The sequence below is a fragment of the Stegostoma tigrinum genome, chromosome 9 (genome assembly GCF_030684315.1).
Source record: "Stegostoma tigrinum isolate sSteTig4 chromosome 9, sSteTig4.hap1, whole genome shotgun sequence".
NCBI lineage: Eukaryota > Metazoa > Chordata > Chondrichthyes > Orectolobiformes > Stegostomatidae > Stegostoma > Stegostoma tigrinum.
In genome coordinates this window covers 31,751,000-31,764,969 of record NC_081362.1, presented here as the reverse complement: position 1 = coordinate 31,764,969, position 13,970 = coordinate 31,751,000, and the positions used below count along the sequence as shown (strand labels likewise).

The 13,970-nt window shown below is 44.6% G+C and overlaps 1 protein-coding gene across 1 annotated transcript in view; it reads right to left on the bottom strand.

The window, feature by feature from the left end:
• Positions 1-13,970, bottom strand: part of tulp4a (TUB like protein 4a) — a 599,754-nt gene that overhangs the window by 489,405 nt on the left and 96,379 nt on the right. The window contains exon 3 of the mRNA XM_048535765.2: positions 2,172-2,333. Coding sequence (XP_048391722.1) covers positions 2,172-2,333 — 162 coding nt within the window. The remainder of the gene's footprint in view (positions 1-2,171; positions 2,334-13,970) is intronic.

Here is a 13,970-nt window from a genome sequence, read left to right as displayed (position 1 = left end):
GGTTTAGTTACAGAAATCAGGGTAGTGAACGGCAGTGATTGAGATATTTCTAGCAGTTAGAAGAGTGTCCTATTTGTTTAAAGTGCTTAATAAATTGATTGCTTTTTATAGAGCACCAAGTGTCTCTGCTGTATTTTTGTCAATGTATATACTGTTGTCTCTCAGTCAGGGCAACATAATGGAATGGATAGCATGGTGGCACAGTGGTTAGTACGGTTGCCTCAGGGTGCCAGGGACCAGGGTTCAATTCCAGCCTTGGGCAAATGTCTATGGAGTTTGCATGCTCTTCCTGTCTCAGCATGGGTTTCCACCCACAGTCTGAAGATGTGCAGGTCAGAGGAATTGGCCATGCTAAATTGCCCCATAGCATCCAAGGATGCATAGACTAGGTGGTAAATGCAGGATTACGGAGATAAGGTAGGAAGTGTGGGTTGGGGGGAACGCTCTTCAGAGGACCAATGCAGTCGGCCTCTTCTATGAAATGCTTCCCCCACTGACATATCCACCATTTGTATGGCTTCATTCTCGACTATTAGGTCCAGCTGTGCCCCCTCTCTTTCTGGCTTTCCACACACTGGACTGACATGTGAAGAATTCAGTTTTCTCTATGCCTTCCACACTTTGTCTATCACATTAATATTGGGAAAATTGAATTCCCTACAATTATCGGTCTGACTAGTAATTGTGTTAAACAAGGAAAACCTGGTGATATGTAACTAAAGCCTGCATTGACACAGCACCCTTCATACACAAACAACCCCTGCCCTGACCACCAAGGCACTTCCAGGATGAATTACCTATCAAAAAATCCGACATGAAGCTACAGAAGATAATGTTACACTCGATAATTAAAAACCTGAACAAAAGTGATTAGTTTGAGGTAACATCTTCTAGAAAGAGAGTTAATGGAGTGAATTTCAGTGCTGAGGGCCGAGGCAACTAAATGCACAGCCATCAATAAGTGGAGTATTTAAAATCAGAGGTAATGCATTAAAGGCAAGAATTGGAGGAGCACTGAAATCTTGAAGGCTTCTCAGCCTGAAAGGAGGATCCAGAAATATAGAGGGAAGAGACCATACAGGGATTTAAAATCAAAATCATAGAATCATTGAATCCCTACAGTGTGGAAACAGGGTCTTCAGCCCAACAAGTCCACCCTGACTCACAGAGCATCCCACCCAGACCCATTCCCCCATAAACCACCTAATCTACACATCCCTGCACATGTTGAGCAATTTAGCATGGTTAAATCCACCTAGCCAGCACATTTTTGGACTGTGGAAGGAAACTGGAGCACCTGGGGGAAACCCATGCAGACATGTGGAGAATGTGTAACCTCCACACAGACAGTCGCCCAAGGGTGGACTCAAACCCGGGTCCCTGGCACTGTGAGGCAGCAGTGCTAATCAGTGAGGCACCGTGCTGACCTAAAAATGAAAATTTTACGAGTGTGGTGCTACCAGACCTGGAGCTGATGTAGGCCAGCGAGTGCAGGGTGACAAGTGAATGGACTTCATACAAGTTGGGATAGAGAGATCAATTAGACAAGTTGTTAGAAAAGATGGAAGGCAGAAGACTAACAAAAAAAGCAATGAAATGGGCAAATCAAGAGGAAAGAAAGGCATGGGCGAGGACTTCAGCAACAGTGCAGCTGAGTTGAGGTGGGATAACTAATACTGTGTTACAGAGGTTAAGGTAACTAGTCTTGATGGAGTGGATATATAGTCCGAAACTCACTTTGGTGTAAAATCTGCCACCAAAATTGCAAAGAGACTACCTAGGGGAAAGAGGGCTGAGCTGGGGATTAAGAAACTATTTGCAACAGAGCCTGAGGAACATGAGTAAAGTTTTCTCAGAAATTTCTGCTCATCCAGAATTGGATGAGTAAAAAAAAATGACAAGTCAGAGTGACCGAGGTAGTTGGGTGGAAGTGGCTAATGGATGATTTTGATGGACAATGCCGCTGAGGTACAGCACGTGGATGATAGCTAAATGCAACAATTTATATTAAGATTTGGCAAGCCCAAAGAACTAAACAATTCTGCCTGTAATATTTTGCACTTAACTTTTTTTGTTCAGATAAAAAAACAGAACACTCCATCCTAGTAACTTTTACTTATATTCAACTGAAACATTACAGTGATCACTAAAATTCAAGACAATTACAATACCTGTTGATCATCAGGTGTCCATATTCCACAAGTAATCTGGCTATCCAAATTAATCTCAGAAGACCAATGTCGCTGCCCACTGACAGATCCAACCAGCACAAAACCATCTCGGTAAGAAATTAGTGCCTGTGTACCATCATGGCTCCAGGTAAAGTCACTGACCTGAAAAACAGAATCCAAGGGAAAAAAGACTGAAGTAAAATAATTCATGCATTTTCTGTTCCCTTTTCCTTTTTATTCCCACCCCCGCTGGACTGGACTATAACACACCCTCCTCTGTCTCAGCCAAATGAACTATTTGATCACAAGTCGATCAATGCTATGCCACTGGGTGAGGTTCTCCATCTCTCACTTTTCAAAGTGGAGGTAAGAGTAACTAGAAGATGTTGTAAGAAACAGCTCCTCAAATAAGAATAATAATAAGGACTCATTTCCATTTGCTATCCATATTGATGATACGGATGAGAATGTACAAGGCATGATTAGTAAGTTTGCGGATGACACTAAGCTAGGCAGTATCATAGGCAGCAAGGAAGGATACCAGAAATTGCAGCAGGATCTTGGTCAACTGGGGAAGTGGGCCGAGAAATGGAAAGTGGAATTTAGTATAGATAAATGTGAGGTGTTGCACTTTGGAAAGTAAAATCTAGGAAGGAGTTTCATGGTGAATGATAGGGCCTTAAGGAGTATAGTGGACCTTGGAATTCAGGTGCACAGTTCACTGAAAGTGGAGTCACAGCTAGACGAGGCAGGGAAGAAGGCTTTTATCACACTGGTCTTGATCAGTCAGGTATTGAGTACAGAAAGTACAAGGATGTTGCCAAGGCTCAAGGGGCTGAGTTATAGAGAGAGGTTGGGCAAGCTGGGACATTTTTCTTTAGCGTATAGGAGACTGAGGGGCAATCTTATAGAAGTGTACAAGATCATGAGAGGCATGGATAAGGTTAATGCACTCATTCTTATTTCCAGGGTTGGGGAATTGAGGACTAGAGGGCATCAGTTTAATGTAAGAAGAGAAAGAATACCTGGGAACCTGAGGGGCAACTTTTTTACACAGAGGGTGGTACTCAAACAGAAAGAGCTGCCAGCAGAAGTGGTTGAGGTGGGTACATTAACAACATTTTAAAGGCATTTCGACAAATACATGGATAGGAAAAGTTTAGAAAGACATGGGCCAAGTGCAGGGAAATGGGCTTAGTGTGGAAGGATATTTCGATCAGCATGGGCCTGTCTCCATGTTGTAGGGCTCTATGACTCTATAAGTCACTTTCCTTCTGTTTGCTTCTGATAGTTTTGTGAACATATTGGCAAATACAAAAGGAAACACAGTACATGATTGGAAAGCCAGCACATGCCTGTGGCCTGTAGCAATACAAGTGATTCTGCAGGATTAGAACTGGGAGGTTTCCAAGAGACACCAACTTAGAGAAAAGAGAAATGAAAGTCAAGTCACTTGTTGGTGGTTGAGGAAAATTGGGCTACCTTTTGAGAGGAAATAAGAGTCAAGCTGCTGCCCGGAGTTGGGTTAGGCTAGTTGGGGAGCTAATGAGTCAAGCACCACAACCAATGGAGATGACACACAGGAAGTTAGAGAAGTACAAAAGAATCAGTGGTTGCCGCAAGAGCACAACCCAGCACAACTGAGGTGTTAATCCAAGCAGGAGAAAACAATCATATTTTAATTAAATTTTGTAGCTTTTTTTTATTCATTCACAAGTTGAGGGTATCACTGTCTAGGCAGCAGTAATTGCCCATCCCTAATTGCCCAGACAGCAGTTAAGAGCCAACTACATTGCCGTGAATCTGGAGTCACAGACCTAGCAAGGATGGCAGTTTCCTTCCCTAAAGGGCATTAGTGAACCAGGCAGTTTTTTTTCGACAAACAACAATGGATTCATGGTCATCATTAGACTCTTAATTCCACATATTCATTGAATTCAAATTCCACCATTTGCCACAGCAGGATTCGAACCCAGGTCCCCAAAACATTACTTGGGTCTCTGTATTAACGGTACAGCAATAATACTACTAGGCCATCACCTCCCCATCAAAACGTGATATTAATCACCTAGCCTCCCCAGCCAGGGTGAATGCATAGTGAATTACAGTGTGGTTGAATAGGGTGGTAGGGTATATGTGTGAAACATTTCCCCACCAAGCCCCTCCTTCCACAAAGCAGGCTGGAAGTAAAAGGAAAATCCAGGCTGAAAGGCAAGCTATTTGCACATAAATTCCACAAGGCAAACGAATGCCAATGTTATTTAAATAAACTCTTTAGCTCAGTGCTGGTCTCCAACCTCTTGTATTCTTTTTCTCTCTATAGCTTTTTTGCTAAAGATTTTTGCTAAAGGTGTGTAAATTAGCACTGCAGCTAAGCACTTTTTAATGGCCACTTTTAACAGTCAATTAAATCATTGATTTATTGCTTTGGATTTATTTTAATGTAATTTCTTTACTCCCACTCCAAAGAAGAAATCGAAATGTGGTGCCTATGCAAAAAGTCTGGACAATCCTGTCATATAATCATTTATATCAGGGATTGCTGGATAGCAGCTATTCATTGGACGGGGTATTGAGTACAAGAGTTGGCAGGTCATGTTACAGTTGTATAGGACTTTGGTTCAACCACTTTTGGAATACTGCATACAATTCTGGTCGCCACATTACCAAAAGGATGTGGATGCTTTGGAGAGGGTGCAGAGGAGATTCACTAGGATGTTGCCTGGTATGGAGGGCACGAGTGATGAAGAGAGGTTGAGCAGATTAGGATTATTTACATTAGAAAGACAGAGGTTGAGGGGGAACCTGACTGAGGTCTACAAAATCATGACACCTATAGAGAGGTTGGATAGCAAGAAGGTTTTTCCCAGAGTGGGTTCTCAATTACTAGGGGTCATGATTTCAAGGTGAGAGGGGAAAAGTTTAAGGGAGATATGCGTGGAAAGTTCTTTATGCAGAGGGTGGTGGGTGGCCAGAATGTATTGCCAGCAGAGGCGGGCACGATAGCTTCATTTAAGACGTATCTAGACAGATACATGAATGGGCAGGGAGCAGAGGGATAGAGATCCTTGGAAAATAGGCGACAGGTTTAGATAGAGGATCTGGATCGGCGCAGGCTTGGAGGGCCAAAGGGCCTGTTCCTGTGCTATCATTTTCTTTGTTCTTTGTTCTTAGTTCAAGGATCGCCTTCCAAATTAAGAAGTGAACTATAGTTCACCAACCTGCACTCTAAATAAGCACTGTAAGAATTTTCAGCAATAGTTTAGTGACAAAAAAGCTTGTTAACAAATCAGTCAGAGCATCAAGAGACATTACTTGCAAATCATCCTATCATTGCATTCAACTGACATCCTTCCATCAGCAGTTCCCCTCTTCTAGAGGTATCTAACGGATTCTGGTAGGAAACATGCGCAATTTTTAAAAAATCTATTATTGCATCAATTGACACAAAGACTCGTGAGAACATAAGTGCCTGAATACAAAAATTAAGAAAAATAGATAAAGAACAGTGCTTCCAGGAAAAAGCTGATGTTCCGTTCTGTGGTAGCACAATGGTTAAAACTGGCAGCACAATGGTTAAAACTGCTGCTTAGCAGTGTCAGGGGTCTGGATTTGATTCCAGCCTGGGGTGACTGTCTGTATGGGCTTTCCATGTTCTTCTCGTGCCTATGTGGGTATCCTCCCACAGTCCAAAGATGTGCAGGTTTGGTGAATTAACCATGCTAAATTGTCCCTTAGTACGCAGACTAGATGGGTTAACTATATTAAATGTAAGGCAGCAGGGAAAGGATGGAGGGTCAGTGCAGATTCAGTAGATTAAATGGCATCTATCGACACTATAGGGATTCTAAAAAAAAGGAGCTGCTGGGGTAGTTCTTGAAATTAGGCTCAGAAAAGATTTGGTACTAGTGTTAAAAACCATGAGGAGTCTAAACGGAGTAGATAGAAATTGGTTCAAATGATGGAACAATTAACACTGACTTCAAGTGATTGGAAAATGAATCAACATTATCACAAAGACAAACAGGAAGAGTGATAGACCAGATTCCATTATGGCTTTCAAAGGGGACTGGATAAGCAGCTATCGGAAAATGTCGGAGTATTATAAGCTAAGGGTAGTAGGTGAGGTTAACTAAAGTGCTCTTGTAGAATTCTGGCATAGGCTCACTTCACCAAATAGTCTTATACAATGCGATAACTAATTCATTATTCTAAAAAAAATGAAAGCCCAAGTTATTTACTTCCAATCCACTCAAAAATGCATTAGGATGTAAACCAGATACATTGCTGGCAGAATAAAACTGTACACTAGCAAATAAAGCCAGCAATTCTTGTTAAATTCCTCTATAAAACAGAGATCATGATGTCTCTGGATGACAGCTGTCTCTCAGTTTATTTTTATGGAGATAAAATGTCCTGTAATCACACATCATAGTTGAAATTAAAAACTTCACCCGTAGTAACAGTACATACTAGAGGCCTAAAGCACTATACCAGAATGCCTCAAATATCAGGCATTTTTCTGTAATTTTTTTAACTCACCCATGAGATGTGGTCGTTGCTGGCTGGGCCAATCCCTAGTTGGTCTCGAAAAGATGTTGCTGAACTGCCGCAGTCCAATTTGCTGAAGGTAGACACTCTTATTAGTTTTAGGCTTTTGAGCCAGCAACACTGAAGGAATGGCAACCTATTTCCAAGTCAGGATGGTGAGTAGTTCAGATGGGGAGTTCGCATGCGGTGGTGTTCCCATGTGTCTGCTGTACTATGAGATGGAAGAGATCCTGAATTTGGAAGGTGCTGTCTAACTAGTCTTGGTGAATTTCTGTGGTTCATGTTGTAAATGATACCAACGTTCTCTCTTAGAGGTAACAAGATGTAGGTCTGGATGAACACAGCAGGTCAAGCAGCATCTTAGGTGCAGGAAAGCTTACATTTTTGGCCTAGACCCTTCATCCTAAGATGCTGCTTGGCCTGCTATGTTCATCCAGCTCTACACCTTGTTATCTCAGATTCTCGAACATCTGCAGTTCTTATTATCTCTGATCCAACCTTCTCTCTTATTTTCTTTCCAGCTACTCAAGTCTCAGAGGTCCACATACAGCAGGGGCTTCCAGAACTGCAAGTCAATGCTGCAATCAGCGAGCAGACACAGATAACCGTGCACAGAATCTTGAAGTGACTGCATGCACAGCTTAGGGGGGATGTTAGATGATGCATGCTGCAGGTACTGAGCGTTGCAGGTGGAGGGAGTGGGTGTTTGACATAGTCTCATTCAAGCAGGCTGCTTCGTCCTGGATGGTATCAAGCTTCTTGACTGTTGTTGGAGCTGCAAAGAAGTGAGGACTATTCCATCACACTGTTGACTTATGCCATGTTGAGCAGATGTTTGGGGTGTCAGGAAGTGAGATATGCACCACAATATTCCTAGCCTCTGACATGCTCTTGTAACCACAGTATTTATTTGATTAATCCCATTCAGTTTCTGGTTAATGGTACTCTCCATGATGTTGATAGTGGCGGTCCAGTGATGGTAACAATATTGAATGTCAAGAAGTGCCAGTCAGATTTTCTCTTCCTGGACATTGCCATTGTCTGGCTTTTGTGTAGCACGCATGTTACTTGACATCTTTTAGACCTAGCACGGATTCTGTCCAGATCTTGTTGTATTCAGACATGCACTTTACTCCTCACACTTATGAGTGGTGCTGAACATTTTGAAATCATGGGTAAACCTCTCAATTTCTGATCTGATGGAGAGAAGATCATTGAGAAGCAGCCGAAGATGATTGAGCCGAGGACACTAGCCTGAGGAGCTCCTGCAGAAATGTCTGGGAGGTAAGATGACTGACCAACAACAACCACACTCATCTTCCTTTGTGCTAGGTATGACTTCACTCAGTTTCTCCGAATCCCATTGCTAACCGTTTTGCTAGGACTCCTTGATGCCACACTTGGTCAAATGTGGTCTTGACGTCAAGGACGGTCACTCATATTAGATGCTAGTGTTGTAACTAGAATGGAACAGTTTGGCATGGCTGGTTCTGGAGCCAGAATGTTGTCAGGCTCATGGCCTTAACAGAATCCAGTGCCTCCAACCATTTCTTTATCTTACATCATGAGGAGTGAACTGAATTGACTCAAACCTAACAACTGTGATACAGGGGGATCTCTAGAAAAGTCAGTGATGGATCATCCACTCTGCACTTATGGGTGAAGATGGTTGCAAATACTTCAGCCTTATCGTTTGTGCTAATGTGATGGGAATATTTGTGGAGTCTCCTCTTTCAAAAGGTGGTTTAATTGTTCATTGCCATTCACAACTGGGTGTGGGATGATTTTGAGAACTTTGATCTGAAATATTGGTTGTAAAATTGCTTAAGTGTATAACTTGATGCATATATTGCTTAACAAAATAGTCCTATTTAATAGTTTCACCAAGCCGCCACTTCATTTTTAGATACAAGAGAGAAATACAGAAGATAGGAGAAGCCCATTAGACTCCTCAAGCTTGCTTTGCCATTACAATCATGGCTGATCATTGAGCTCAATACCCTAATCCCACCACATCACCCATCCTCTCAATATCCTTTGATCACTTTAGCCACAAGACCTATATCTACCTCCTTCTTGAAAACACAATGCTTTGACCACAACCACTTTCGGCTGGAGTGAACTCCATAGGCTCACCACTATCTGGCTGAAGAAATTTCTTTTCTTTTCAGTATCACAGCATCATAGGATTCCCACAGTGCAGAAACAGGCTATTTGGCCCAACATGTCCACACCGACCAATTCTTCTACCTGTAGACCTGCATTTCCCATGTTAATCCAACTAATTTACACACCTCTGTACCCTATGGGCAATTTGGCCTAGCCAATCCACCTAACCTGCATATCTTTGGACTGTGGAAGGAAACTAGACACTCAGCAGAAACCCACACAGACACAGGGAGAATGTGCAAACTCTACACAGACAGGGCAAAATGCTCCCTGCCAGGCACACCATCACATAGATTAACCAAGGAGTTACAACGGAGACTAAAGCATCTTGTCAGCAAGTCACCACACTCAATCCACTCAGCCCAAATTCCTCTATTCCATCAAGGACATAAGAATACACGACGATGAGACCACGGTATCATCTGACATTACTGCCCTATTCACATCAATAGACATATAACTAGCAAGAGAAACACTGGCAACACTACTAAAACAAAAACAAGACCCAAGTGACACCATCTCAATCAACAACATGCTGAAGTTACTGGACTTACGCCTCACAACCCACTTTCCCTTTAATGGCTAAATATACGAACAGATCAACGGGACATCCATGGGATCACATATCTCCGGACTAATAGCTGAAGCGGTGATGCAGAGCAAAGCACGGCCCTTCCACTAATCCAACTGAAATTATGGATACGATACGTTGGTGACACCTTCATCATTATTAACCGGACTAAACTAGAGGAGACAGACCAACCAATAAATAACACTCTTACTGGGATCAGATTCACCAAGGAAGAGGAAAAGAACATAGAACGTAGAACATAGAACATTACAGCACAGTACAGGCCCGTCGGCCCTCAATGTTGTGCCGACCTGTCATACCGATCTGAAGCCCATCTAACCTACACTATTCCATGTACGTCCATATGCTTATCCAATGTCGACTTAAATGTACCTAAAGTTGGCGAATCGATTACCATTGCAGGCAAAGCGTTCCATTCCCTTACTACTCTCTGAGTAAAGAAACTACCTCTGACATCTGTCCTATATCTTTCACCCCTCAATTTAAAGCTATGCCCCCTCGTGCTCGTCGTCACCATCCTAGGAAAAAGGCTCTCCCTATCCACCCTATCTAACCCTCTGATTATTTTATATGTTTCAATTAAATCACCTCTCAACCTTCTTCTCTCTAATGAAAACAGCCTCAAGTCCCTCAGCCTTTCCTCGTAAGACCTTCCCTCCATACCAGGCAACATCCTAGTAAATCTCCTCTGCACCCTTTCCAAAGCTTCCACATCCTTCTTATAATGTGGTGACCAGAACTGTACGCAATACTCCAAGTGCGGCCGCACCAGAGTTTTGTACAGCTGAAGAGAACAAACAGCTCCCATTCCTGGACATTTCGGTAAAACACAGGGCCAACAGGGAATTCCTAACAAAGCTACACGGGAAAGCCACACACACTGACCAAGTACTGAATTTCAACAGCAACCACCTAACACCCACAAATGAAGTTGCATGAAAACACTGTTTAAACAGACAACAACACACTGCAGCAACACAGAACTACGCCAAAAAGAGTACCTCCTCCAAGTATTCAAGGACAACGGATACCCGAAAAACTGGGTCAGGAGATGCCTATTACGCGAGCGACATCAAGAAGATACTACATGTTCCAACACACTCGTCACACTACCTTACATCAAGAACACATCGGAACTAACCGTAAGACTCTTATGACCTCTGGGCACCAGAGTAGCACACAAACCCACACCAACCCTATGATGTCTATTAACCTGAACCAAAGACCCATTACCCACTACGGACAGGACGAACGTATTATACAGATCCCCTGCAAAGATTGCGACAAACATTACACTGAGCAGACATGAAGAAAATTGGCCACAAGAGTACACGAACATCAACTAGCAACAAAAAGACACAACCAAGGCTCACTCATCTCCATCCAGATGGATAATTTTGATTGGGACAATACCAGGATCCTGGGACTGGTTGAGCAGAGACAAGCACAGGGGTTCTTAGAGGACTGATTCTCCACTTAGGGTGGCCATCAACAAACCGATAGAGCTAGACCCTATACATACTCCACTGCGAAGGAAAACTAGAAAAGAGGTAACCCAGCTCAACAGGCACCCGAGTTTAAATAACAGGTAGGAAAACACCTCCATCAGAGCTTCATTAGAGGCTGCACTGATGATGGTAGTCAGCAGGGTAATGAAATGTCTGCGGAACAACAAGCCAGCTTGGCGAGCTAACCAACCACAACATCCACAACCCAAGCTACAAATCTGCTCAAAAACCTCCATATACGCAGTCACTCAAGGGTGTAATCGAACCCAGGTCCGTGGCACTGTGAGGCAGCAGTGCTAGCCACTGAGCCACCGTGCTGCGCTATCCTTTATCCTTAAACTATGACTCCGGTTCCGGACTCCCTCAACATCAGTGGCTTTCTTCCTCCATCTGACCTGTCTAGTCCTGTTAGTCTTTTACAGGTTTCTATGAGATCCCGTCTCATTCTTCTAAACTCCAGTGAATACAATCCTAACGGGCTCAACCTTTCCTCTTGTGGTAGTCCTGCCACCTCAGGAATCGATTTGGTAAAACTTCACTTCATTCCCTCGATAGCAACAGCATATATCCTTGGATAAAGAAATGAAAACTGCACACAGTTTTCCTGTTGTGGCTTCACCAGTGCCCTGTATAAATGATGCAAGACATCCTTGTCCTGTATGCCAATCCTCTCGCTATGAAGGCCAACCAACATTTTGCCTTCTTTACTGCCTGCTGTATCTGCACACTTACTTCTAGCAACGAGTGCACAAGGACAGCTAGGTCTCATTGAACATTCCCCTCTTTCAATTTAGAGCAATTCAAATTATAATGTCTTCCTATTTTGCTACCATAGTAGATAACCTCACACTTATCCACATTATACAGCATCTGCTGTCCATTTGCCCAACCACTTAGCCTTCCCCTCCACAATGTCCTTCAACCAAGACATCCAGGACCATTGCACCAGGGAGGGAACAGACAATCCTGGACTCTCATTTGCGGCCACAGAAATGCCTATCCACTCCCATTATTATTGAATCCCCTATAACGATGGCATTTCTGTGCCTATTTCCCCCTCCCTCAGCAGCAGAAACAACCAAGGTGGCGTGAATTTGGCTGTTGCCATTATCCTCTGTGAGGCCATTTCCCTCAACAGTTTCTAAAACAGGATACCTATTTCATAGGAGATTAGCCACAAGAGACCCACGTACTGGATGTGAGTTTGCTCGCTGAGCTGGAATGTTCGTTTTCAGACGTTTCGTCACTTTTTTTTTATTTTGAAAAAATATACTTTATTCATAAGATGTACAAAAAATAAAACATATTTATACACCTACCCAGTCATACAAGCTGCTCTGGGTTACCCAGGGGATACATACATCAACTAAAGGAAAAAAACAAACAAAGAAGAAAAAAAAACAAAGCAAAGAAAACACCCCGGCAGTTGTCACCCCGCACAGTCCCAGTTGGCCCCCTGACCAGTTGGGGAAGGCGCCAGCTGGGCCCAGGTACCAGATAGGGCCCTTTTTGCTATTCTGGACGAGGGGTTTCATATCATGGTCTTTCTTCACCGCGCCTTGGCGGCGGCTGCCCCAAGCTTTAGCGCGTCCCTCAGCACGTAGTCCGGGACCTTGGAGTGCGCCAGTCTGCAACATTCAGTCGGGGTCAGTTCTTTCAGCTGGCGGACCAGCAAGTTGCGGGCAGACCAAAGAGCGTCTTTCACCGCATTGATGGTCCTCCAGGCGCAGTTGATGTTGGTCTCGGTGTGCGTCCCGGGAAACAGCCCGTAGAGCACGGAGTCCCGCATCACAAAGCTGCTCGGGACGAACCTCGACAAATACCATTGCATCCCCCTCCAGACCTCCTGCACAGAAGGAGGTGATCGACAGTCTCGTACCCCCCGCAGCCACCTCGAGGGCAGCGTGCGGTGGCACAGAGATTCTGGGCATGCATAAAGGATCACACTGGCAGAGCCCCTCTCACCGCCAGCCAAGCAATGTCCTTGTGCGTGTTTGAAAGTTCTGGCGATGAGGCATTCTGCCAAACGACTTTGGCAGTCTGCGTGGGGAACCACACAACGGAATCCACCCTTCTCCTTTTCCCGAAGGGTCTCGAGGATACTATGTGCTGACCACTGCCTGACGGCCTTGTGGTCAAAGGTGTTTCCTTTCAAAAATTTCTCCACAAAGGACAGTTGGTAGGGGATGGTCCAACTACTCGGAGCGTTCCGCGGCAACGAGGCTAGGCCCATCCTTCGCAACACCGGGGACAGGTAGAACCTCAGTAAGTAGTGACACTTGGTGTTTGCGTACTGACTACCTACGCACAGCTCGATGCAGCCGCACACAAAGGTAGCCGTCAGGGTGAGGGTGGCGTTCGGTACGCCCTTTCCCCCATTTTCCAGGTCTTTGTACATGGTGTTCCTGCGGACCCGGTCCATCCTCGACCCCCAAATGAAGTGGAAGATGGCCCGGGTGACCGCAGCGGCGCAGGTCCAGGGAATAGGCCAGGCCTGCGCCACAGACAACAGTACCGAAAGTCCCTCGCACCTGACAACCAGGTTCTTACCCGCGATGGAGAGGGATCGGAGCATCCACCTGCCCAGCTTCTGCTTCAATTTGGTAATACCATCCTCCCAAGTCTTAGTGCACGCCCCAGCTCCACCAAACCAAACACCCAGCACCTTCAGGTAGTCTGTCCTGACGGTGAAGGGGATGAAGGAGCGGTCGTCCCAGTTCCCGAAGAACATGGCCTCGCTCTTACCCCTATTGACTTTGGCACCCGAGGCCAGTTCAAACTGGCCACAGATGTCCAACAGTCTACTCACTGACCGACGATCGGTGCAGAAGACAGCGACATCGTCCATGTACAGGGAGGTCTTGACCTGAAGGCCTCCGCTGCCTGGGATAGTCACGCCCTTCAGGCTCACATCCTTCCTGATGGATACGGCGAAGCGCTCCACACAGCACACGAACAAGGCAGGAGAGAGCGGGCAGC